Raw genomic sequence first — 27,620 nt, 5'->3', positions numbered from 1 at the left:
TGTTTACAAATCTTTCTGCATTTTAATATGGTTTTCACCAATGATTCAAGAGGAAGGTTTATATTTATAAAACATGCATATTATAATAGAGAAAAGCCGAGAATTTCAACTTTCCTAGCCGGAAAATAACAAGAATTTTCCTATTTATGTTTGGTCTTCAATTTAAAAGTTGTATTGTACTTATTGTAGCCGTGCGAAACCGGGACGGATAGCCAGTATAGCATATTTTCCTTTCCCTGTGCAGTATCAGTAATCTTTCAATATAATATTGAGCGAAAAAAAAGAATAATTGCTATACTTACATAAAACATTGTCGAAGAGTCAAGTGTCTGAACGTACGAGGGTACTCAAAAGCGTCCAATCACGTTTCAAATTGAGGAATATTTGTATGAATACTTTCAAACTCTCGAACTCGAATATTTTCATCCCAATGATGAGGATAGCAAAATTATGAAATCTATAGTCTATTCCAACCCCAAGAGGTCAAAAGCCAAATAAACAACATTTGACATCGAGCTGATGCGATATCATTGGTCGAGAGCTTGAATATAATCTATGTTATTCATTATGGTTTTGCGAAAAAATTGCGTTTTGAACGTCGGCGAAGCTGTTATCGAAACTTTGAAAGAAAAATTTAAGTGGATGCAAGTCGCTTAGTGTAATAGTGTAATTAATAAATGTGCTATTAATAAATAAAAATATATTAATCAAGAACGGTTATTAGTGCATTGTACACCAGCTGAGCTGATAGCAAATCGCGTTGCATCCGTAACTCTAAGATTTGTATATCTTTATTCCTTCCTAGATGCAATAGACTATACGTTTCAATTGTACAAATTATATTGATTTAAAATTTCTTAATATATTCGTTTAGTATTCACATATACATTTTCATCCCTGTTATTATTTTTAAATATTGGAGTTAAATAGTCAATAAAACATGAACTAAACAAGTTTTAATTATTATTATTATTATTACTTATTGAAATTATCAAAGGAAATGTCCGTAATAAATACGTATTTGCTTTATATAAGTTAATGCGTAAACTTTATTGCTAATAGCAATCTTTAATGTAAATAATATTTACTGTATAATCTCTTATATGACTACTTCAGCTTATGACGTCATACGCGATTATGACCGAGCCGGTTCTGTGGATACAGTACATTGATCACGATACATTTAAACCAGCAAAAGGTATTATTATCACAATCAAGTTATTGTTCTTATCTAAGTACTAATTCGCGATATAGTTATGTATTATTACAGAGCTATTTAGTATAAACCCTAGTCTTACATGGTTTGGCGTATTGTTGTCAGTGGCGTAGACGTTAAGATTTAGATTAGGCTCGGGTACCATCATAGGATTGATTGACATCATTATAAATATGGTTGTATGACAAGAGCAAATATGCGAGTCTCTTGCCGTTTCTTCTCGGTAGAGGCTGTTGATATATTGACGATTCAAAAATGCTTTATTTGTAAAGTTTACTTGAATAAAATCAAATGTGTTTTCTATAAAGATAGATCGAACAAGTGGATACCGGATAACCTGAGATCGCTGGTGCAAGGCCGAATGTACAGCATGTAGTTTTCATGTGCTTTATTTATGTTTATAACTAGCGAAAAAAAGAGAGACGGTTCAACGGAATTGAAAAAAATAATAGCCTGTAACCGTCTATAACGTGATCGACGCACAAAGAAAAAAAACGATATAAAAGATTTTTTTAGAGGCAAGGAACTTTGAATTGAAATACGTTTTGGTCTTCATGAAATTGACTGTATTTGACAGATCACGTTATGGCATTTATGTTTGAATATGATTTCGGTCCTGTGGCGCTTACATGTCACAATATAGAAGTTCTATTTACACACTCTACCACTAAAATGTTCTTGGTTTACCTCCTTCGGACGAGTCCGCGTCGATTGATCGTAGTTTTCACTACCTATTCAGTAGTTTCGACGAGATTGAAGCACAAAGAAAAAGTCCATATATGTATAGAGATTCATTTCTTACTTCGGTAGAGGATAATATCCTGAGTTAATTTTATTGCCATATGTGGATTTATCAGCTGTATTGAAGAAAAGAAGTAGAAAAGGAACCTCCTTGTCTCAGTAGCGGAACATTTACTGGGTGATCCTTTAACTTAAACAAATGAATCTCTCGAGAGCGGCTTCTCACAATAAAATGACCACTGATTCTATTGTTGGTTAGACAAAAATAGGCGAAGCGATGCAGCTACCATGTTATCTGAGTTATGTCTATGCCTATAATTATACTGGCTCACTCATACGTCTGTACTAAGAAATGCTATTAGACGACAAATTCCCAGACGGACAAAATAAGTCTATACCATATTCTTATAGCCTTATCAGTCTTCGTTGAATTGTTGAGACATACAAGTGTGAACTCGTGTGTCTATAACATCACGGTGACACGGGTTTAGCACGAATTCAAATAGATAACTTTAAAGTCTGATTCTTTCATGGTCACCACTGCCCAAAAATTTAGCCATTCCTCACATCACCCTTTCGAACTGAGATGTTATGTCATACGAAGTTTCGCTGCTTGGTGGTAGATAATGAGTGGGTGGTACCTACTCAGAATATGGTGATGAAGTCTAAATTGTTTAATATTTATTTATATCTAGATAAGCATTGCAATATTTCTAATCGTCCTCGCCTATCATACGTTGGTGACTATGACAGGAACGACGACAGAAACCTTAACGCAAGTGCCAATAATAGTCAATGAAATTAATTGTGTCTCGTATAAGACAAAACAGAAAATGTAGATTTCTTTATTTATTATTAATCAATGTGTTTGCGTATTTTATTATTATCGTGTCTTCTTAAAAAGTTTGGCGATCATAAGGGTGATTTCAACTTTGGAGACCGCTGTTCGAAATAAAGATGTCGTTCACTGCCTTCTGCGGCTAAGTCTTTCTGCCACCTTCCCCTGCATGATAAGTAGATGGAGTTAATATTTAGTGTAAGGCATTATTTGCCCAAGATGTTCTAGTTTGTTGTATCTTTGTTTTATTTGCAAACAGTTCTAAATATAATTAAATTATAGCCTATAAGTTCCTCACTGCTGGGCTAAGGTCTTCTTTCCTTTTGATTAGATTTACAGTAATCCCCGTAGAACCCGTGTTCTAGCTTCTGGGTCACTGGCATTTTAGCTTAAATAATGTAATTTTTTTTTTTTTTTTTAAGTAATAAAAATTAATATAACTAAATGAAGTAGACGGTTAGCAAAAACTGCAGTCAGCAAAAATAATATAAAATTTGTTTTTTTTTTATATTTATAAGAAATAATATAACTAAATGAAGTAGACGGTCAGCAAAAACTGCTGGCAATATTAGATGTGTAAATATTTGCACGAAAAATTGTTAAAAATAAACGCGAAGATATTTATAAACGCTTGTTATAGATAAGATAAATAAAAAAGCGTCTCCTCAACCGATCGTTCATGTTATTGCTATCGGTATTGTCGATGACATCACATTTTATGTTTGAGTACCATTCCCACGGCATCTATAAAAATTATGCTAGACAATGTTATGGCGCTTTCCAACTATGGACCGTGTCGCCGCCATGTCGCTTCTTAACGATCGTATATAAGACATTTGATAGGCTTTCAATGTTTGAGAATATTTTTTTTTTTTAGTTAAGTGAAAAACTGATTTGTACTTAGATACAAAGTACATTGATACAGCCTATTGATATATTATGTAACGTTTATGAATCAGAGTATATTTTTAATAATTTGACAGATTTGTATTCGATTTGAATCTTTCGAACACTTTTGAATCATTTTAGGCATCGCTCTTTATAGTCTAAGAGCCAGTGTACGGCAGACTTACGGTATAGTAACAAACTTCATATTACTGCCAGGTATACTGTTTCACCTGCTGTTGGGGAAATGGAGGTTCACTATTCCCATCGAGGGTTCCTTTGAGCGTGCCAAGGAGCCAATCACTGGCACTCAGTCTATTAGCGTCAATAACGCAATGGTGAGACGCTCAGCGATGTAAAAAGTCGCATGTTCGATTCTGATCCCTTGGACTATTGTCGTCCTCACAAGCGAGCGTCCTAGCATTAGTTTTAAAGTAAGGAAAACTAATTACAATATATATTTGAGCTTTTCGGCTTGTTCGGCTATTAATTATAAATATTAATCAAGTAGAGTATTTACAGCTATAAATACAGTCTCGGCATGGGCGTGGTCACCATTTCAGCTGTCAATCTGGTCTCCACTCTCGGTGACGATCGCCTCTCTTGTATGTAATTAAATTGGTATATAATATTACTTTTATATAAAAAAGAAATTAGAAAACATTGAATAAAATGGTACAAACGCTTTTTTTGTTAAACGTATTTTATTTTCTATGGTAACTATTAAAAGACGTGTAGTATTAAAAAAGATTGCAAATAAAAGTAGAATAATATATCTCAAAGATACTATTATATAATATATTGTTATAAAAGTATTGTTGTATATTTTAAAACGTCTAATACTAGTTGAAAAAGTCTTGTAACCATTCGCATTAGCGGTCGTTGTTCTGTCGGTACGAACTTTTCACTCACTCGAACATTTCCACACCACATGAAATTATTGTTTTCAAATAAAGTGTTTCGTTTTAAATTATTTAAAAGACTATTTTAAAGTTTTATTAAGCGCTTATATACAGACTAGGTGAAACTGCGGCTTTAGCCGTGCGAAATTTGTAAAACACAAACTTCCAACTCCCTTTTTACCCCCTTAGGGATGGAATTTCGTAAAATCCGTTCTTAAAAAATGTCTACGCCCTTTAAGGAACCTACATGCCAAATTTCAAGTTTGTAGGTATTATAGTTTCTGAGATTTCGTGATTAATCAGTGAGTGATATTTTGCTTATATATATAGATAAATCGAACATTTAATATGACATTAACATCAAATTGTATCAACACCAACTTGTATCAAACTTGACATTTTGTATTGTAATTTAGGGACGCAAAAGGATAATCACACCAGTTAATGAACAACACCGTCCATTAGCTGTGGCTTTAATTTTTTTATAATATTTTTTGAAATTACATATCCAAATATTAGTACGTGCAAATAGTTATTTTTAAAGATGACTCCTTTGATCTGTATTTACAAGTTAATTGGATTGCATTGACGTTAAATATTTTTATTGATATCAGGAACTCGAGCAAAACAAATTCGCAATGATTATTTAAATATATTTCGATTTTCTCATCTTAATCAATTAGTAATTAATGTTAATTTGAAGTCGTGACGGTTCCATTGTAACGATTACGTGTTTCAACGTGTTCTCGGTAAATATTCCGTCATTATTATGTTAAACTTGTCGATAGCTTCATGATCGATTCCCAAGCAGGCGCGTTAATTGTTTACCGATTCTAGAACAGGTTCTATTAACATAAAATATATCATCCTAGACACATTTATGCCACATTAATTGAAGGAAAAGTGTTATTGATGTCAGTGAAAATAAATTAATTAAATTTCAGTTGAAATTGAAAAATCAGTTGGCTAGTTATTATTACTATATTTGAATAAGAGTACGCCTCACTATACGGGACTAGTCCTTAGGTGGCGAATGAAGAAATATTCGGATGGGCATATGGACCACGTTATGTTAAACGGTCACAACCGCCTATATACATATGTACTGTAAGAAATATTAACCAGTACTTACATCCCCAATGGGCCACCACCCTTGTGCCTTTAGTTCACTCAACTCTTCTATCTTCTGTGTAGAAGAGATTCGAGAGTAAAATAAAGTTACCTTTATACCAGATATAAAAACAGAAGGCTGCAGAGATTGTCGTGAAAAAATATAATCAAGTAAATTATTACGTAGGGCACTAGTTTAGAAAGCCCTATTCTCAACTATGGAACGAAATATCGATTGGCCTTATTTAAGAAACAGTTGATTGTTTTCGAATTTCGATTCGTTACGTCGAAAAACGTGTTTTTCTTAATTTCGGAAATTATTAAATAATATAGAGTTATTAAAAAAGTGAAAACTAAAATCCCACCATAATATTATTCCGAGAGCAATCGAAAAAATATAGCCGCAGACATTTATCCGATTTGTTTCGGTCGAAGTACAGATAAAATCGGTGATTAGGTAATTACGTTTTTATTTTTAAAATCAATACAAGCTTCGGTAATGGCGGGGCGAGGACCTCAACTCGAACCAACGATAGTTGATTTCACATCGAGATATCGAATCGACACTTAAAATCGATACTAACAATCTTTATAGGCTTTAGGGATCCTTTTAGGAATTTGTTATTGAAATTGCGGTGGTAAAAATTTAAATATTTCTATTGGTATTTTGTTAAAACGTCTCGCTATAAAATTTGATGTTGCAATTTATGCAAATTATATTTATATGAGTAGTCTTGAATAGCGTTGGTTCTTTTATTATGTTTTGTCTCGCTCTGGCCAACCAATAATTTCCTTCCCGGATAATTCGATGTCATAAAATGCCACAGGTATTTATATATACCATTTTGTATGTTCGAAGATTGTATTTAAAATCAATAAAGTCTAGATTTTCACCAATGATAGCAGGCGCTTACTTCCTTCTTAAGATGAAGGGTGTCATTCTACAACCCTCTAATGCGATTTGTGTGACAGAATATCCCATATAGACAATAATAATATATGCACGATGTTTATCTACACTGCCTACTGCGAGATAAATTATATACATACGAACGATAATCTGCAATCTTCAGTTAAGAATCACGTGTTACCGTCTCTACTTATTTCAGTTAAGCGAAGTGAAAATATAAAGAAATACTAAATATAAATAATTACCTTTTCCCATTAAAGTTAAGTTCTCTGGAGACGGTAGCCCATCCAGCCAATTATAATAGTAACTAATACAACTTTGTGAAATACAATATCTGATTGTTTATCTTTGTTAGGTATTAAACCTAGTTATATATCGAATGGGAAGAGTCAGTTTGTTTGTTAGCAACGGTTTTACGTCTTAACTATGCACCTGTTAAGTTCCCTTACATTCTGTGAAGGGCGCCGGAACTAGTTTATTATAAGTCACACATTAATCTTTACTTAAGGTATCGACTAATAGAGTAGAGTTTTGTGCAAGGCCGTCTGGGTAGTTACCACTCATTCATCAGATATTCTACCGCGAGACACCAATACTTAGTATTGTTGTGTTCCGGTTTGAAGGGTGAGTGAGCCGGTGTAATTGCAGGCACGAGGAATATAAAATCTTAGCTCCAGTGGTTGGTTGGTAGCATCGGTGTGATGTAATGAATGGTTAATTTCCTTTATTATCGATATTTATGGTGGTGACTACTTACCATCACTTGGCACAATTGCACGTCCGCCTACCTACATTAAAAAAAAAACGACAACGGTATAAATTATTTGCCAAATCTAAGTCCTTTTTTTTCCGGACTGTATATTGATATTGGCCCTAATGGCCTCTACAGCGTCACCGAGTGGGGAGGCGAGTTAAAATAATCAAGTCAGGTGTTGAGAGTCCACTTAAGAGCTAAGAGTATGCGCGTCCGAAGGGTGCCTTCTGTAAGGCCGGGCCTTGGCGAATGACGGCGTTTCCATTAGAAGAGGGCCCAAAGTCTTCGGGCTTTTGCATCCTTTTGCGTCGTTTTTCAAACAAGCCAACCGTTAAGCTGGCGGATTAAATTGGAACATTATTAGCATTAGCATTAGCAGCCTGTAAATTTCCCACTGCTGGGCTAAAGGCCTCCTCTCCCTATGAAGAGAAGGTTTGGAGCATATTCCACCACGCTGCTCCAATTCGGGTTGACGGAATACACATGTGGCAGAATTTCGTTGAAATTAGACACATGCAGGTTTCCTCACGACGTTTTCCTTCACCGCCGAGCACGAGATGAATTATAAACACAAATTAAGCACATGAAAATTCAGTGGTGCTTGCCTGGGTTTGAACCCGAAATTATCGGTTAAGATGCACGCGTTCTAACCACTGGGCCGTCTCGGCTCATTATTAAATCATTAGCAAATACTATTTACCAATGCTTTAATAATGTTCCAATTTCAAAATATATATGATAATAATATTATATTTCCAGTTTAAGTACGGCTTATAAATATACTCGTTGATAAAAAATTAAATTGAATTATAATTATACACACATATATTTTTTAAATATACGTTTACTCATTTTGTTATCGTTACCCTAGCTAATTACAAAGACACGCGATAGTTAAACCTCTATAACATCGCCTGCCAGCGTATTGTGACATTTCAATAAACGTAATAAATATCAAAATCCAATGAAAAATATAATACTTTTGTGTGTTAAGGGTGTCTCAACTGTTCCATCGTAAGTCACAGAACAGTAAATTTGAAATTGATATGTTTTTTCATGAAATACCTGTTTTTATACATAATTATATATTATTATCGATACAGAAACAGTTTTATGCTTATTTATATAAAAATAGTGACTTTTGACTGTCTATTGATAAAGTTTAAACAATTTAAAAAAAAGTGGCATTGCCGAAAGTGGAATATCAACTCGTATTATTAAAAATATATATATATTCACTTTAGAATTGTCATGTTACAGGATTGAATTAAATGTTAAGCTAACGGCTTATATTTTATGTGAATCAGGAATAATTTTATTCAATCATCTTTATAACTTTTCAGTCATAAAAAATAAAATTATCTTGACTCACGAAAAAGTTCTAGTGGACTAATGAGTAGCTCATTCAATTCATTCATTCAAATCCCACGTTCATAAAAATTGGCGTTGAGACGCGAGTGTAAGTACCAGAAAAGTTGAATATCACCATTTAAGTTTGTCACAATATTAATATTAAACTAGTTTATGCAAAAGATTTTTTAGAAATTTCGCAACCTATGACAGATTTTGTTTTTATTTAATTTCATTGTAAACTGCTAGTCACTCATCTCTACATTTGGCACCAAAATAATGACACCAAATAATTTCAATTATTTTTGTAATGTCAAATAGTATACACACACAATTTAGTTTATGTTTATCTTTTTTTTTCTTATACAGCCGTAGTACCGTTCTCTAACCGGCCAGTAACTTTTTTCCACTCTCTAAAATTAATTATTTTTTTAAATTGTAACCATTTAGTAAATCGCAATCAAGAATCTTCTTTATTTTTCTGCACATCTACGGCCGGAGCTCTTCAAAATGAGACCGTGGCCGATTTTTCATGTGCAGCTACCGTCTCATAAGCACTTATATCTTTACTAACCCGAACAGATTGAAATTTAATAGTCGATGCCATTTCTAACAAATTGTGTGTTCCCGATTCGAGTGATGTCATGGTATGTCGCGATCATCTTATTACCGGGGTCTTGTTGTTGTTTAAGTGAATACGCTTGTTGTTTAACCAGTAATATTTTAATGGCCGACCGTGTAAGTAGTATTTCGTTAGTAATTGCCTTCAAGTGTTTCCAAAATCGTTCCATTAATATCATGTTCTGGTTTAACACCACAGGCTCAGTGGTTGGCTGTCTGTCGAAGTTAGATACAACTTCTATTAAATACAGATGTGTTATTCATAAACAAGATTTTTGGATTACGAAACCTTGAAGTTTTCAATTCTGATAATACTAATAGTAATTTAACAAGGAATAAAATATCGTTTACCATCACATTACCTGAGAAAACGTGAAATATAATAATCACACTGTCCGCAGTAAAAACTCTGTTTTGTAAATATAATAAATCCATAAAACATAAGTCGGATCGACGAGACGAAAAATTAATTTATCACGTCGAAAATATAACATTTTTTTGCAAGGGACGCCGAGCGTACATCAGAAATGAATTCAATGATGGTCAAAACCTGAGTTTTATTACTCGCATTTCGTTCTAACCCGAAAAGTAAATGTCAAGCGTTAAAATTTATTTCACTCCTGTCGAAAATATCTCATTGTAATTTATCTCTTACGAACAAGTTTGGAAGAAAAAGTTTAAGGGCCGCCGGTACACAGTCGCAATTTGCAAATATTATGCCTCGCATCGTCCATCGATTTACGATCGAGTATTTTTTAGTCTGTTTGTTCGTTTATTATCTTTTTCGTATCTTGTGTTAGGTGCTTAATAAGGTCGGATTGAAGTTTCGGATTAAATTGGATCAAATTTATTGTTATGTTTAATGATATGGTTATGATGATGAATTGGCGGATTGGGGTGGATCTCCACAAGGAATAAAAGAAGAATAATTACTAAGATCGACGGTTGCCGATATCAGAAAATGAACTAACCAAAATATAAAATTAACCGCTTTAGTATTTTAGCTTTGGATTTATAATAATAATAATCGCAGCGTCTGCCTCACAGACGGGAGACGGGCGGACTGAGATAGATTGACAACGATTACGACCCGAAATACTCGTATAACAGGCGCGGTTATTCGTTTTGCGTGTTCTCTGAGGCACGGTAGTATAATATCGGAAATTTTCTATGCACAGACTGCTATTGTGAATTGCATGGTATTACTTATTAATATAATTATGTGATACATTAAAACCTGCTCCAAAATGCGGTGCGTATTCCACGACAAATTTTTATTTATATTGGTTAAGTAGGTTTTATAAAATAATATAAATAAATAAATATATATTGGGCAACATCACATACATTAGTCTGATCCCAATGTAAGTAGCTAAAGCACTTGTGTTATGGAAAATTAGAAGTAACGACGGTACCACATAAACCCAGACCCAAGACAGCATAGAAGACTAATGAATTTTTTCTACATCGACTCGGCCGGGAATCGAACCCGGGACCTCGGAGAGGCGTACCTGTGAAAACCGGTGTACCTACACAATACTCGACCACGGAGGTCGTCGAGAATATACAAATCACGTCAATTCTTTGCACCGTTACTGCAGGAAGGAACGTGAAAACCGACAGTCACACTTGTTAAAGTTACAACATTAATTAATTAATTATAATGACGGTTATACACGGTTCCTAATGGTATTTATTCCCACGTCTTTTAATATCGATACCAACATTCACTAAATGACGTCCATTGTTAATATGGAAGGGTATGGTCGGGAGGCCATAAATTCCGGCGGAATAATCACACTATCCGATGTGGTTTTGTTCGATCCGATCGTATTGATGTCTTCAATACGCCTCCAATCACATTTGAAGGTATTAGCTGTATCAATTTCTTCGTGTTCTACAATTTTTATATCTTCGTTTACTTTTTCATTGATTATAACTGCTATTGCAATCTTTGTGTTATTAAAACGGTCATTATTTTCCTATTTTACCATATGTTCGATTGAAACTGACACAGTTATTCGTCAAATTCTGTTAATAACTTAAAAAAAGGTTCAGGTACAATGGATCAGAAGTGGACACAAAATGTATAATATACTAGTTCCAGCACGCGGCTTATACCGCTTTAACGGGGGCGGGTGTTAGATAACCTTTGTATTTAATACAAACAGGATATCTAAATCTGCCCCCCTCCTTAATCTGATATATCTATTTCAAATGTCGTACGAATACGTCCAGTTGCTTTTGCGTGATCGAATAACAAAATATGCGTTCAAAATTTCACATTTATAATATTAATATGATTCTTATATCGTGTATATAATCAAGGATATGAATCCAGTCGAATTTGCTATAGTCGTATCAAAGCTATTACATTTCGATTACGTAGACCGTTTAGATTACGAGAGAACAATGGGTCCTCGTTGTCCGCAAACAATAATAGGAGTCCGAACAATACTGACCCAAATGAAATCCGGTATATCGAGACCTATTTAAAAACTAACGCGCCGTCGTCTATCGTCAAATGATTATGTTATTGTTAATACAAAACGAGAATTTTTATTTATTTCATTTTTTTTTTTTTTTGCTTTAGTAGAATGCGTTGCACCTAACTGGAGATTGCTTGTTGCAATCGAGTAAGCGGCGAGTTTTTTCATTTAGTGTAATAATTTGATATACCTAAATTCCATACCGAGAGTATCTCTCATACGTTAGATAACATCCTTGTTGTCCTTAGTGTTGTTATTGTATAATGAAAATCCGTAGCCTACGTAACAGGAGAGTTACTCTTACGCCTGTAAGAGTAAGTTATGATGATATTTATTTTGTAAACATTGAAGTTATGATGATATTTATTTTGTAAACATTGAAGTTATGATGATGTACAGTCAGAGTAAGAAAACCTTCGTCAGTTTTCAAATTCATTCCTTTATCAAGACGTAAATTCTTAGTACATTTTGAAACTAAAGCATTAAACAGAAAACTGCACATAGAATTAAACTAACATAGTATGGCAACTAGGTTCAAAATGGTGTACATTGCGACGCAATAAGTCATACTCAATCGGTAAAGCAGATTATCGCTCATACTGAGCACACGAAAATAGACCTTAAGGTGACGAACCTTTTCTTACCCCGACTGTACAATTAATTTTAAGCTTCTCACTCGCCTTTATCCTAAGCGGTTTATGTTTAATTTTAATTTTTAAATTGTTTTTGGAAATTTTGATTGGACTATATAAAGCCTAACAAATCAGATAGTTGAAAAGCACTTACCTATACAGACCTGACCGAACTGCAAAAGTCTATGTAGTTATACTCGTAGCTAGAACCAATTAAAATCAATTCTGCATTGCCGCGATCTTCAAATAACCTGTCGATCCTGTCCCGTCGAGTTTCTACGGCTTCATGAACAACATCTAATACAATCAACAATAGCATGATCCTCTGTTAGCTTGTCCGCCACAAAGGATCAAGTCTGACGTAGCCGTCCAGTGACCGAATAAATCCTATTGTTATCAATCGGTGTATCATTACCGACGCTTTGACTGATATCCTATATCTACTATAGAATATACTTGTCAAAACCTTCATGGAAACAGACCTTAAGACTCGTATTATTATAAGAATCAAACTACACGTGGTGCTTGGTGGTGCACAGTTTCGTTCATTTCTACGTCGAGCTTACTACATTTCGTTTAGTACTCTGAAGTTTTGGTTCAGTATTGAATTAGTTGAAACAGTTTAAAATTTCGCAATGTATGTTATTTTTATTTTATAATCGAGTTTAAGTCATCCCGGGACTACGACAGGTGCATCTCTGTCGAAACGTCGGGCTAAATAAAAATAAGCTGTGATCGCGGTGAAAATCTAAAAATAACATTTAAATTCATTTTTGGAACGTGGTTTTGAGAGTTCAATAAATTCATTCGTGGAAAATTCTAAGATTAATTTTAAATGTTACCATTAGTTTATTTAAAGTGTTATTTTAAATAATATATTATAGATATAATAATGGTATCGTGTACGTTTAAATGCAAAATCCTATCATTTGAATGTGTCAATTCCTGGAACGTGTTCTAATTTCAAATAATTTTGATTTCGAAATAGATATAGGAACTCAAATAAACATTCTTTCAGAATATATGATGATCAACTAATTTATTTATTTTCATGCTCTAACAAGAAAAGATGCTATAAGTAGTTGTTATAAACGCTGATAATCTTTAACTAATATTTTACACATGTATTCAATACAAATGCATTAGCATTTGTATTATAATTTTCATTAATAAACCTTATATTAATAAGGTTTATTAATTAAAGTAAAAAATTAAGATAAAAAAGGTTAAGTGAATTTATAACATGCTTGCTATAAATTCACTTAACGTTTCACTTCAAATTCAAATCTTGAAAATTATTTTAGCGATCCTAAATCTCTTTTGAGAGAGGCTCACCTTTTTATCGAATTTAAATTATGCTAAACCTTTTTAAAGTGCGCTTGACCCGTACTCGTGTAAGACTTCCAAAATTTCCAAATAATCGCATAAATTATAATCAAACTTCACCAGGATTTTTTCAATAATTTTTGGAAATAAAATTTTGGTTAGCAACCTCAAACATCGTAAAAACTAATAAATTAAGTATTCCGAAATACCTTTCAAGATAAAAAAGTCGATTAATAGCTTGCAGCCAACGGGGGTAATGCACTTGTTCACAAACTACCTTTTTATGTTACCACCCAAGGTGTTTGTTGTTTTCAGTGCTGACGTCAGTCTCTAGAAGGGTATGTAAGGCTTTGCTTCCAAAATAATATTGAATCCTTTCCATCTATTTGAGGTCCCCTATGTTTGCAACAAAAGTTTCATTTTGCTTTTGTTTATTGTTTTAGGTATCGACATCGCCACCTTATATTTTAGGAACCAGTGTCCCAGGCATACTTTATAGTTATTTTTATTTTCGATGATTTTGCATATCATCATCATCATCATCATCAGCCCACATTCGTCCACTGCTGGACGTAGGCCTCTCCAAATGCACGCCACTGTGGTCTTTCTTCGGCAACTCGCATATAGGTACATGATTGATAAAATAATAGTAGCCACTGAGGTTCTTGTTCGTTTTTCTCAAAATATGTTTTGTAAAAATAAAAAAAAAGAAATAAAAGGTGGGAGCTTTCAATTTACGTATATTGTAAAATAACGATGCAATAATTTGGAATAAATGTTAATATTATATAATTGGTTTTTAATTTGGTACAATTTCATGAATAATTTTAAAAACTCAAGAACTGACTGGATGTGGACGGCGAGACAGAGGGTTTTGTCCAACAGTGGACTATGATTGACGGAATGATGATGATAAATATTAGTATCCGTCCAGACCTTCAAGTGTGATTGTATAGGGAAGATTCAAAACATTTGTCTGCTATTTTTTTTTTCTTTATCATATACAAACGTTAAAAAAAACTTTATTGTGATAAACATGTCTAATTAAATCAGAGGAAAGTATATACAAAACAAAGTTTAAAAATAGTTTAAAAAACGAATCATGACCGAGCAAAGGTGGCAGGAATGCTAACAGCTCTTTCCCATTCAATCGTAATTCTAATTCTCAGCGCGAAAAATAAACTAGGTCTCGTGTCAAATGTCTGCATTTATAATATTTATTATACATAATGTCGTGTGCATCTTGTCTTTAAATATTTGGCATAGTAACTTGTTCCGCTTTAAATATAATTTATATGTATCTCTTCATGTTCCCGCCGTCCGTCATGACATTTCTATTATCTTCAGTTTTACAAATAGTCTGCATGTCATTGTGTCCGTTGAGTTCATTATATTTATATTTAACAGAGGATCCGATATGCCAATCAAAGTCTCGAGTGGTATTTGTAACGAAATGATAATTATATATAGTTATTTTATTTTTAAATTACAAATAATGTTGAACATGTTTTTCGCTTCTGGTTCATTCCGGAATGAAATGGTTTTGAATCAGGTTTTTAATTATTTGAAAAAGATGACACAATGGGACACTTATGGTGAGTTTTCGCCCATACCCATTTCTTATAAATTTAATACGCAGCTGACTTTGGTATCTAAAATATGATCTCCTACGTGTTTTTCATTACAGCTCATTAAAGAAACCAGCAATGTAAATGCAACTGTTTGGCAACAGACGATACCGCTGAGTGGGTATCATCCATCAATTTGCTTATATAACAAGTTTTTAAGACATAATACGTTATACCTTTTCATTGAATCTGAAGCGAGACGCTGGGTGCTCATTAAAACGCACGTTATTCGTGGATTTGCAATCTTTCACTGCGATGGATTTATACCTTGTTTGTTATCATCGTCTCATTTTTATCTGCCCATAAATATACTCGAATGAAACAGGGAATATGTAAACTCGTATGCACATTTGAATAAATTGCTACTGATTTGCGTTTTTCCTGTTACGGAAACCGCTTGACACCTCTGCTTCTTTATCTGCGAGTGACATACACGCTACCCGTTCACAATATGTAAATATAAACTTGAAATTTATAATTTTTCCTTTAACGCGCGTTATCAAAACAAAATGTTCGAAGTTTAAACAAAATGAAACAAGATTAATTCGCTGAGAATGTTCCTCATTCAATGCTATTTTCATTGTTAGACATTGGAATCAGATCAAGATTTAGATTCTTAAAATCTCTCATTATACGTTTTAAATTTAACTCCGAGCATCGTTTCTCTGTCTACATTATAATATAAGTTTACATTTATTTAACATTTTTAAACAAAATCTGGCACGGAGCTAAATTACGATTAAATATTTTGGTACTATTTATTTTCATGGGGGGTTAATATGTTTGAACCAGTATTATCTCCATTCGCTGAACCATTTCTCATAGAAAGAATTAAACGTCCGGCTTTATGAATATAATTTTCCTTCGTAATACTTTAGTGGAGGGTCGTTTTTCCATCGCCATATGGGAATACCCATGGATGTATATAATTAAACTGAAATAGCATGAAGGTTAAATTTATCGTAAATTTGATGTCATCTATTAATTACCTGTGGTACAATGAAGTGTATATAAAATAAATAAATATCACTATCAACATCTTAACTTCAAACTATTTAGGAGAATCCAATTATGCCCTGATCAGATTCACATCTAACACGTCGTGTTTATCCAAAAATATTAATACCTATATCATACGGTTAAATCATCAATACGTAAGTACTATTACTTTAGGCATTTAGTCCATCTACTCCTTAACTATTGAAAGGAAATATAAATACGTCTTTATATTTATTGGTTTCATTTAGTTGAATAATTATGCGATGAAATGCTTCTATTATATGACCGTCTTCCCGAAATAGTTCACGAATTTCTCGCTAAATAACATAATTAAACAGAAAATTATAAAACTATTAGAATACATATCGATATAAAGACCACAATTCCGATATAAATTAGTATCGAGGAAATGGTGTGTTTTTTTTTTTAATTCAGTGTTGCAGCTTTTTAAAATTAACGTTCTCTAGAGCACAATAGCTATAGTTAAAGTTCCCGAGAGCAATTACATTTTAAAAAAGTGTTCATAAGAATCCCGGCGTCACAATAATATTCCCCGACAAAATAATTATCATTGTCCATAAAGTATTTTATGAAAATGTATTGTATGTAAACAGAATTAACTCGCAGAGTTTGCAATATTAAAATAAAGGCTCTATTTATTAAAATGAATTTCTAAAAATTAATATTGTTTTCAGGAATCGTTGATATCAAACCTTGATTGTCTCCTCTTAACAATATGCTCAATATCGTATACCATTTTTAAATACTTTTATACAGCATTATTGAACGCGATGACGTCAAACTTTGCGGCCGAATTTGTAAGCAATATTTTTTGATGTACTGTTTAAATGCAAAATTGTATTCGACTGTAGAAGAGTGCAACTTGTGTCACGTATAGTAAGGTTAAAACCTATAATTGACATACAAGTGAGGAAAGACTCTCCAAAGTTAAACTTTTTTATTTTGGTAGAACAAACTGTAGAGAACTATAGATTTCCATCACATTCTAGATCCCAATTGCGTCAAGTATGGTAAACAGTATAGTTTTATATAAATCAACGTAGTTCTTGTTCGTGTAGATTTTTACGATTTCTAATTTGTAACACGAACTAAGAAAGCGTATTACTGACAATTTTCATTTGGTTTTCCGCTCCAATAAATACGTATTTTACACGAAATTCCTTTGATCTTAGATAATGATCCACATGTTAAGATCTCGAAGTATCCTTCGACAAATACATTAATTCTATATTCTTGTGAGTCTAGAACATTCTATACGCTTATATAAATATCATGGAAGAACATTTGTTTTAAGTTCTCGAAATAAATACTTTACTTTGACCAATGGTTGAACAGTAAATGTTATTTTATTTTAAACTATTTTAGCGATAAACACTATTGGTTAATATAGTTTTAAATTTGATTTAAAATCGAAATTAGAATAAATGGAACGCATTAATAAAATAAAGTCTTTAATTGTATCAATAAAATTGTACTAGATAGAAAATGTTATTATGTCAACCAAAATATATGAATAATACTTGGTGGTTATGTTCCGGTTTCGTGGGTGAGTGAGCCAGTGTAACTAAATATGATTTGAATTACAATTAATTAAATAGTCTTATATATTGTGAAACTTTGTCAATACTAATAAACTCCTTCGGATTTAGACGTTGACAAAATTGTGCTTCTTTGGTAACGTTAAATATAATATATAGTTTATGTTATTATAGGTACATAATATATACTTGACAGTGGAAGCGTGTTAGTTGTCAATTGAAAATTGTCTCTGATATTATACGACAAAACGGAGACGGCCCGTCCTTGATGTCACACGATGCTGACATGTTTCAAAATAAATGAGGGTATTACGTAACCGAGAAAAAAGTACGGACTCAGGAAAGATTTTGTTCAACCGCAAAAGCTCTCGGAATTAACCCAGTTTTCGACCGTCTTAATGTGGGAATAATTATGTGTAAATTTTTAATATGTATTTTGGGATTTTTCAAATGAAAAGGCCTAAGCCGATTATACGATTTTAGTGTGATTTCCTTTTTTTTTTCGTTTTTAGTTGTAAAGTGTTTACTTTGTGTTTGAGGAGTGATTTTAACTACGGTGTTACAGGGGTTTAACTAGGGTTACATCTTAGTTCATAAGACGTAAATTTTAAATGATACAGAGTTCAAACTTGGGAAAGCAGCACTGAATTTTCATGTGTTAATTGGTATATAATAATTATATCATATATAATTAATCTCGTGCTCAGTGGTCAAGGAAAACATCGCAAGGGTACCTGCATGTATTGGAACAGCGTGGTGGAAAAAGCATGAAATTTTTTCTCATAAAAAGGGAACTTAGCCCAGCAGTGGAATATTTTCAGGCTGTCACTCAATGCAATATGGTATACATAGATAGCAATATTAAAGTTTTAAATTTGCCTTGTCCACAGGTACATGTGGAAGTGAATACTAGTCAAATGTCAACGCGGTACCGATAGTGTCAGTGGTTTTGGATGTGGCTTATCGGAAGCTGATCGAGCTGGCGTGGTACGGGGGAGGGGGGGCGATGCAGGCGGGTGGCGGGTGGTTTGTACCATGGACAATGGGGGTACAAAAGTTTGCAGTGGCGTTGCCGATGGGCGGTGTGGTACCACTCGTGCCCCCGCTGCTGGCGGCTCTGCCACCGGCCCCGCCGCCGCTTAGACTGATCGCTCCGCCTTTACAACATCAATCGCAAAGAAAGGTAAGATTGACATAATAAAGCTGCTTAAAGGTTTAGTAAAACCGGTCCGGCACATACAAATGAATGCTTATCTAAATAACTTTCAAAACGGGAACTCAGTTAAGTACTTATTTACGAAGTGTGAGTTCTTTCGTTCGTTTTGAGTGAATAATACAAAGCTGGCATGGCCCAGTGGTTTGAACGCGCGCATATTAATGATTGCGGGTTCGAATCCAGGCAAGCATCACTGAATTTTCATGTTTTATAATTCATCTTGGGTTCGGCGATGAAGGAAAACATCCTGTATGTGGTGGTGTGGTAAGGTAGATGATATCTTAGTTGTCAAGATTGGTGGCAGTTTTGCCGTCAAAATTTCTTACAGCGCCAATGGGTGATTGTGCACAACACGTTTGCCCTTCCGCCTACCTATGTCATAAAAAATATAATTTACAACAAAAATAGTCAATATAACAAATCCTATCAATAATAATACTATAACGTGGAGTTGGGTTGAGATCCTATTATTGTTGGAGGTTCAAGTTAGAGGACTAATGAAATAAAAGGAAAACAATTTAGATTTTGTCAAGCATAAACAAAATAATAGAAAAGGGGCGATGCCTGATAAGGGTTGAAGTGTACGATCGTGAAAAAGCCTCTGCACTGACCCATAAACTATATAATATAAGTTTGCCCTTCACATAGTACCAAAAAAAAAATTTTAACACATCTTTTCCATGCGTATAAGAAATAATAAAACATACATAAAAAAATAAAAAATAGTTTAAAAACATGTTGATTACTTGAAGAGATTTCTTATAGATTAATTTATGTTATTATATTTACTAAAATACATTACCGAATGAAGAAGATCTTTCGCTAATTGTTACTAATGTAAAATGTATACAAAAAAAAAACCATCTGGACTTTCAAAATAACTGCCTATTTAGTATTTCGTATAATTGAAAACATTGAAAAAAGTAAATCAAATAGAGTTTTTCTATTTACCGTCTCCTTTTAAGTTTTTGTAAGATTATTCGAAATCAAATTCAAACATTCAAAGGTAGGTAGCGTTGTGTATACCAAACAGAGCGATCTCGGATAATTTTCCTCGGATTCTATTGGAAGCAATTAAAGAAATATTGGACATTACAGTTAAATTATTAAGTGATAATGTACATCTTGATGGGCAACACATGTATAATTATACCAATACTCATCCCGCAGGTGCATTCTTGTTCAGGAGACGGCTTAAGATCTTATCCGCAAGGCTTCTCCGCTGAATATCTCAGATAGTTTGAAAATCTAAAATTCTTGCGTATTCCATTTAGTAGGTAAAATCTCCTGAATTTTCAAAGTATTTCAAGCAAACGTGCGAACGACAAAGTATCTTGCTGTTAATAAACTTAATGGTCGAATCAGACGTTTTTATTCTTAAAAAAATTATTCTAACCGCATTATATATTGCCATTAGCTTTAATGGTGGTAGGGCTTTGTGCATGCCCGTCTGGGTAGAAACCACCCACTCATCAGATATTCCACCGCCAAACAACTGTAGTCAGTATTGTTGTGTTCCGGTTTGAAGGATGAGTGAGCCAGTGTTGGTGATGTTAGGATTAATTAATATATCTTACAGTGCCAATGTCTATGGGTGGTGGTGACCACATACCATCAGGTGGCCCATATGCTCGTCCGCGAACCAATGCCATAAAAAAAATATCTCGCAAAATATTCTATTTTATTCTTTAATTTTTTTGTTATATTTCTATTCATTTATAGCAACTTTATTTTTTCCGTTTATGTGTTATTAAATTTACTAGTCGATGTGACTCGATTAAAAGTCACTCTTAATAGAACTCTTCTAGAGAGTTCGTTAAACGATGCCGTCTCATTTGAGCCAAATGATAAATTATTGTATATTTCAAGTTAGTCTGGATTTGAGACAACAATATCCACAAGTCTCCATCTAAGAATCACTTTTGAGCTTCGTCAATTCGATCTTTCAGGAAGTGATATAATATATATTTTTAATATTATCCACAGGCAAATACAATCTTAAGCTTTTATTTGTGATCAAATATTTTCACACGTTTCTATCTAGTTTTTTTATTTTTGTTCATTTAACACACATCGACGCAGTTGTCACGTTTATAAACTAAAGTTTGTTTTCCATTTTTAATGCAAAGATCTCAAGACACCTGTCGACTTCTAGTTTTAAATGGTCGGTTCGTCGTATATTCCCAGACGATATGAATGGCGCTATGTTTATTTTAGACTTTATTTTTTATAGTCTATAACTTCGCATAAATATTACGTTTTAGTATATCTGATAAAAGTTTGTTTTTTTTTTTTTATAATGGAACGGATGTTGAGTAAAGTATTTGTCGCTGAAAAGAGTTATAACCAGTGAGTTTTTATGAATTTGAATAACTTTATCATTTCGAAATGGATTGCCAAACTTGATTAGCATAATCGTTTTGTACGGCATTTTTCTGTATTATTGTCAGTAGGAATAACTTAAGTACATGATTAATTGTTTTTATTAATTTACATTTTTTAAATAATATGTGTGCAGTGCAAACAGTATGACTTAAAATCGCTAATTTAATTTTCATATTAGTATAAACTGCATGTATAAGTTTTCTAACGCTAGCAAAAATATAATAATTTTATAATTCATTTCATTTCGTTTGTAATTATAAATAAAAATATATATGTATATTTAGTCATGAAATAGAAACATCATCAAATAAAAGTAAATGTCTTTATTACATGTACAAAAAAGATGAAATAACTGAAACTTAATAATATTTAAAGTAAAAGCATGCAAAAGGCAGACGAACAAATAAATATATCATGGCCGCACACTGCAGGACTAAACAAATAACGACAATTTAAATTACACGTATATCATTGCGTGGCAAAAGGAGCTAGCTTAGAAAGGCTGAGTGTAAACAGCTCTGGTTTTCAGGTGGTCCCTTTACCTATTCACTGGCAAATGTACGAGCTATACGTTCACTCGTCTCGTCTGCCAATTGCCTTTGATTTACTTCGACATGTGTGGTATTGTTAAATGATATGCGATCTCCTGCCCTAGTGTTGTGTACTTTTCAAAGGCACTTATATATTGGACGTTGTACATGCCTCGTAAATCCCTTTATCTTCGTAATGAATGAACTTTAACGTATGGAAAATATTACGCTAGACCCGATCATAAATATCAACCAGCAGACAAATTTAATGGCTCTGTAATTTGTTAGGGATTTAATCTAGACGGTAGCGAGTAACTGGCTTGTTTGTCAGCTTCGTATAGTGTGTTAAACGTATACTTTAAACTTCTAAAATTATTGTTCGTCTTCTTTTACTCTTTCTCTTTTAAAAGTATTCATGTACATATATTTTATTGCTTAAGAATAGTCTGTATACATTCAAGTGGTACTTCACGTAGAGTGAATTAAATAATATCCTTATTATACCGAAGCATTAATAAAGATGATTTATTGCTTGAATCGTAACCGAGTAATTATTTACGTAACGACGTATACATTAGTAGACTTCTCGTCTGTTTGAGATACAGCTGTATAAAGTAGATGCAATGTATTAGAAACAAAAATAAAAAACGTAATTAAATTGGTCTATATTTATGTATATAAGACGACTGCGCCGTTAATGGTTAATGGCTAACTAGGAGAGGATCTCGTGGCTCAGCGAAGTCGGGCCAGGTCGTCTCGGATTATCCATCCCAACGGATTGTGAAATATTTTTACACATACACAAGTACTCGTGTGTGTGTAAAAAGTTTCATAATCAATCCTGACCCCTTGAGCTATTGTCGTTCACACTCCTAACCCAAGCTTTAAGCTTAAATGGAGGGGTAAATAGGAATATTAGTAATTACTTATAATGGGGCATCGCTTGTATAACCTAGTATTATATAAAAAAATGATTGGACTTGATATTGCGCACCGTGGCTGCAGTTGGTCAGGGGTCACCATCATCATCATCATCATATTAGATGTTATATATATAATATATCATGTATATTTAGATCCGTAAATAGTTGTTCTACTTACCCGTAATCACATTGCTAATTACTAACAGTATTTAAAACGGGATATTTTCTCAGTCTCGTGAACAAGACATTCGTAGATAATGTCGAAATATCGAGCTCCACCAAATAAAAATAAAAAAACATGGTAAATATCCCGTTTTAAATACTGTTAGTAATAAAAATAACCATGTTAATTTAAAATCACATTGCTAATGATCGTAAAAGTAAAAACAGATCCCGTTTATCAATAAAACATAAAATGTGACTCACACTAATCTATACTATACAATACCAATATTATAAATGTGAAGGTAACTCTGTCTGTCTGTCTGTCGCTCTTTCACTGCCAAACCAATGAACCGAATTTGACGAAATTTGGTATGAAGCAAACTTGAACTCCAAGGAAGGACATAGGCTACTTTTTTTGCCTAACACATGACAACCAACCATTAAAGCGCGAACGAAGCTGCGGGCGACAACTAGTTAACTATAAATAAACAAACTGTTATAATGACATGATATTTATAACTCAATCATTACATTACATTAACCTTTATTTTAAAATAGGTAACGCCCATTGTTTTGTTTGATTGAAATTGATTTCTCTTGCTCAGCGTTCCTGGTGGCCGTTTATATACGATCAAATTAATCCATCGAAACTAAAATTAACATTTTTCTCGATCAAGCCCATTTGTGTTCTCCACTTAATGTTAGTATTTCAGTTATAAATCACGTTGTAATTGCCACGATGTTGCGCTTGGAGATCATTTGCTAACTTGCTGGCGAATTAGTGTTACGATCTTTTCGTCGTTTAGTTCTTATGTGTTTAATATTAAGGTATATATTTCGGTGAACGATCGGCGAAGAGCCCTAAAGTCGTTAAATATTTAAACTTTTAATTGAACCGTGCGTTTGTTTTCACGAAAATTATATATTGGATACGTTTTTGTATTTTAAACTGTGGTTTAAATCAAAGCTATTATGTTACAATGCTGGGTAAAAGTATATATATTTTAAAGTAAAGGATACTGTTTTTTTTCTTATTTTATTGCTTCAATAGTTAGCGGGATTTCAAAGAAAATAAATAAAGTTGATCATTATGTGAAGTTACGTGATATACCAAAATTTATCAATTTGTTTTCTTCAATTTCTGAATCGGACCATAGTATATATTTTATTTTATTATTTACATAAAGTGTTCAACCATTTTGACATCTCTCATCTTTAGTAATACTAATTTTGATTCTTTTGTATGCGATTCAATGGATTTACCTCGAGGTTCTTAACCGATGAATACGCGTTCAAACCCAGGCAAGCACCACTGAATTTTAATGTGCTGAATTTGTGTTTCAAATCAAATCAAATCAAATCAAAAATCTTTATTCAATATAGAAGTGTTTACACTTGCTTATTGATTGTCAAAAATCTACCACCGGTTCGGAATTTAGCACCTCGGACCTGAGAAGAACCGGCGAAAGAAACTCAGCGGGATATTTTTTTTTTTTTTTCATTTTGCATGTACAATAATTATTATATTTTAGTTATTTGAAACAGCCTGGAGGCGATCATTTCATTCCCAAGGTGTGCAGTCAACTAAAAAGTCATTAGTGTTGTAATATCCTTTAGCACACAAACGCTCTTTAATTAATTATAATTTAATTATAATTCATCTCGTGCTCGGCGGTGAAGGAAAACATCGTGAGGAGACCTGCATGTGTATCCTCCAACCCGTGGGCAGCGTGGTGGAATATGCTCCAAACCTTCTCGTCAAAGTGAGAGTAGGCCTTAATTACAGAAATTTACGGGCTGTTAATGTTCTAGATCGCTGATTTGAGGCTACAGCTAACTTGACTTCAATCTGAATAATTATGGATCGATGGTAACAAATGATTGTGGCGACCAGTGATAATTACTGCCGCCTCGTCTCTTACCATCAATTTTAGCAATTTACATATAATCAAATTTCGTTATTAAAGTAACAAACCTTTAAAGGCCGTTTGTAAAAAACCTCTCTGAAAATCGAAAAATAATAACTCAAAATTTTTCATCATCTCTACATTCGAATATGAAATATTATTAATTTATTTATTCGTATTTTATTATATGTTAGAGCTATTTCTTTTTCATTCAAACACATAAGTCAATTAACTAATTGTGTTTACTCAACTATTTACTTACAATCGATCTTATAACTAACTGATTGCTAATTACTCGACGATTGCAAATTAAAGTAATGAATTAACTTTGCGTTGTTTTAGAGGAATGATAAAGATTTTAATTAAATCTTAAATAGACAGCGTGATTCATTAATTACTTAAAATTCCATTGCATGTATGTTTTTGCCGCCGTATATCCTGTACAAATAATAATAAAATATATACATTGATCTGAATTTAAATTGTGATGATGTTGGTAGATGTTTTGATCAAGACGGTCGGTGTACGTTTTCATAATCCACTTTTATAGAAATGTAAATTCTGTCTTTTTATTAACTCCGGACTATGATTTTGAGATTTGTATGGTAATTGGTAGTCATTTTACTTAGTGGTTTTACGGACTTTGTACCCGTCTGAGTAGATCGCCAAACAGCTTAGTTTTTTTTTTGTGATCCAGTTTGAACGATGGTGTAACTACAGGCATAATGGATATAGTATCTTAGTTTCCATGGTTGATGGCGCTTTTTTGATATGGCAAACGCGTAATATTTCTAACAGTACTAGTCTATGGGCAGTGATAACCACTTATCATCAGGTGGCTCACCTGAATGTTTAACATTAACTCTGTCATAGGGTAGCATGGAAAATCAGCGATGAAACCTAAATTGGAAACTGAATGGTACACGTATTTGGGACACGATTACTATCATTGCTTTCCAAATCTTTTTTTTTTTATATTTTCTTTCCTTTTTTGTGGATTAAGTACTAAATTATTATATATATATATATATTATTATTATTTTATAATTGTGCCGTATCCTAAATAAACATTTCTTTCTATTAAAGAAAAGTAACACTTATTGATTAAAAAATTAAAACCGTATTTTATATATTAATTTACACCAATTCAACCCTCCTTTGCAATCGCTAATGAAATTTATTAAATGTAATTATATTATAAATAAGTAATTGCCACAGGACGCTGTTACTTAAAGTCGGATCGTAAAAAGTAAAAAGATAAACCGATCTATTTTAAATAAATAAGGGTTCGAATACACTAGCACGGTTGAAAGCTAAGCCACTGCAATCTATAAGCTACAGTAACACATGTGTGAATAAGTGACGATTTTTTTTTCGTTGCTGATAATATACAGGATTGCCCAGGTATGGATGTAGCTTTAAGGATTAAACACGCTAACACGCCAGAAGACAATAAAAAGGTTCTGTAGTCACACGCTCGAAGTATGTATATTCGTAGTGAAGACGACGATTCGTTAAAGGCTACCTACATGGGCATGTTACTACCGTTCGTTTGGTTTCCATCTGTCGCATCCAGACGACATTCCCACAGCATCACATTATACTCTTTTTTTATCTATATTCTAGACGCTCGTTTATATTGTAATTTGATACTTATCGGTTGTGGTTATCAGAGATATATTAACAGTATTTTATTTACATGATATAATTGAATATTTTCGCTTTTAGCGTCTAAGTAGTAATTAATATGACTAAGAAATAACGAAACTTTTTTTTCTTCTTATAGATCATTAAACTGTTTACAATTGTAACTTGAGTTTCAGGCAGGATATAATATATATATAATTGTATTTAACTAACATATCGTATATATAAACTTTGTTTAATTTTTTTTGAAAGGGCGTTTCTTCGGCCGGTTTTTCGGTAGGTGGATTGTACCGAATCCGTGTTAGCTCTACTTTTAACATAGATGTGTAAAATGACGATTCAAAAGTGCTCGTAAAAGCGTAATTGTCTAAAGTATATTTTGATTTTGAATTGTCGATTGTGAGAATCGTAAAATTTCTAAAGTTATCAGAAAATTATAAATATAATCCTTAATCTTAAAAGATATAAAAATTTATTCGATGTAACGATTCAGTAATAATTTATCTAATACGTAAATAATTTATAATAAATATAAATGTTAAGATGTTTAAAGTAAAATCTGTTAACGTGAGAGATACATGTATACATCCAAAGACGGCCATTGTCCCAACACATGGCACGTTTACTTGGTAGTAGGGCTTTGTGCGAGCCCGTCTGGGTAGGTCCCACCAATTCATCAGATATTCTACCGCCAAATAACAGTGCTCTGTATTGTTGTGTTCCGGTTAGAAGGGTGAGTAAGCCAGTGTAATTACAGGCACAAGGGACATTACATCTTTGTTCCCAAGGTTGGTGGCGCATAGGTGATGTAAGGAATGATTAATATTTCTTACAGCGCCTTTGTCTATGGGCGGTGGTGACCACTTACCATCAGGTGGCCCATATGC

At 33.1% G+C, this 27,620-nt stretch overlaps 1 protein-coding gene across 6 annotated transcripts in view; it reads left to right on the top strand.

The window, feature by feature from the left end:
• LOC113395415 (pseudouridylate synthase RPUSD2-like) overlaps positions 1-27,620 on the top strand; it is a 405,111-nt gene that overhangs the window by 324,153 nt on the left and 53,338 nt on the right. For 3 of the 6 annotated variants that reach the window (XM_064220616.1, XM_026633015.2, XM_064220615.1), the window contains one exon: positions 18,851-19,143. The exons of the other annotated variants lie outside the window; for them this stretch is intronic. In XM_064220616.1, the coding sequence (XP_064076686.1) occupies positions 18,967-19,143 (177 nt within the window). In that variant the 5' untranslated portion in view covers positions 18,851-18,966. The remainder of the gene's footprint in view (positions 1-18,850; positions 19,144-27,620) is intronic. 6 annotated transcript variants of the gene reach the window in all.

This window comes from Vanessa tameamea, chromosome 4, assembly GCF_037043105.1.
Source record: "Vanessa tameamea isolate UH-Manoa-2023 chromosome 4, ilVanTame1 primary haplotype, whole genome shotgun sequence".
Classification (NCBI taxonomy): domain Eukaryota; kingdom Metazoa; phylum Arthropoda; class Insecta; order Lepidoptera; family Nymphalidae; genus Vanessa; species Vanessa tameamea.
Note: the sequence above shows the minus strand (reverse complement) of the source record. Positions and strands in the feature narration are given on the sequence as shown.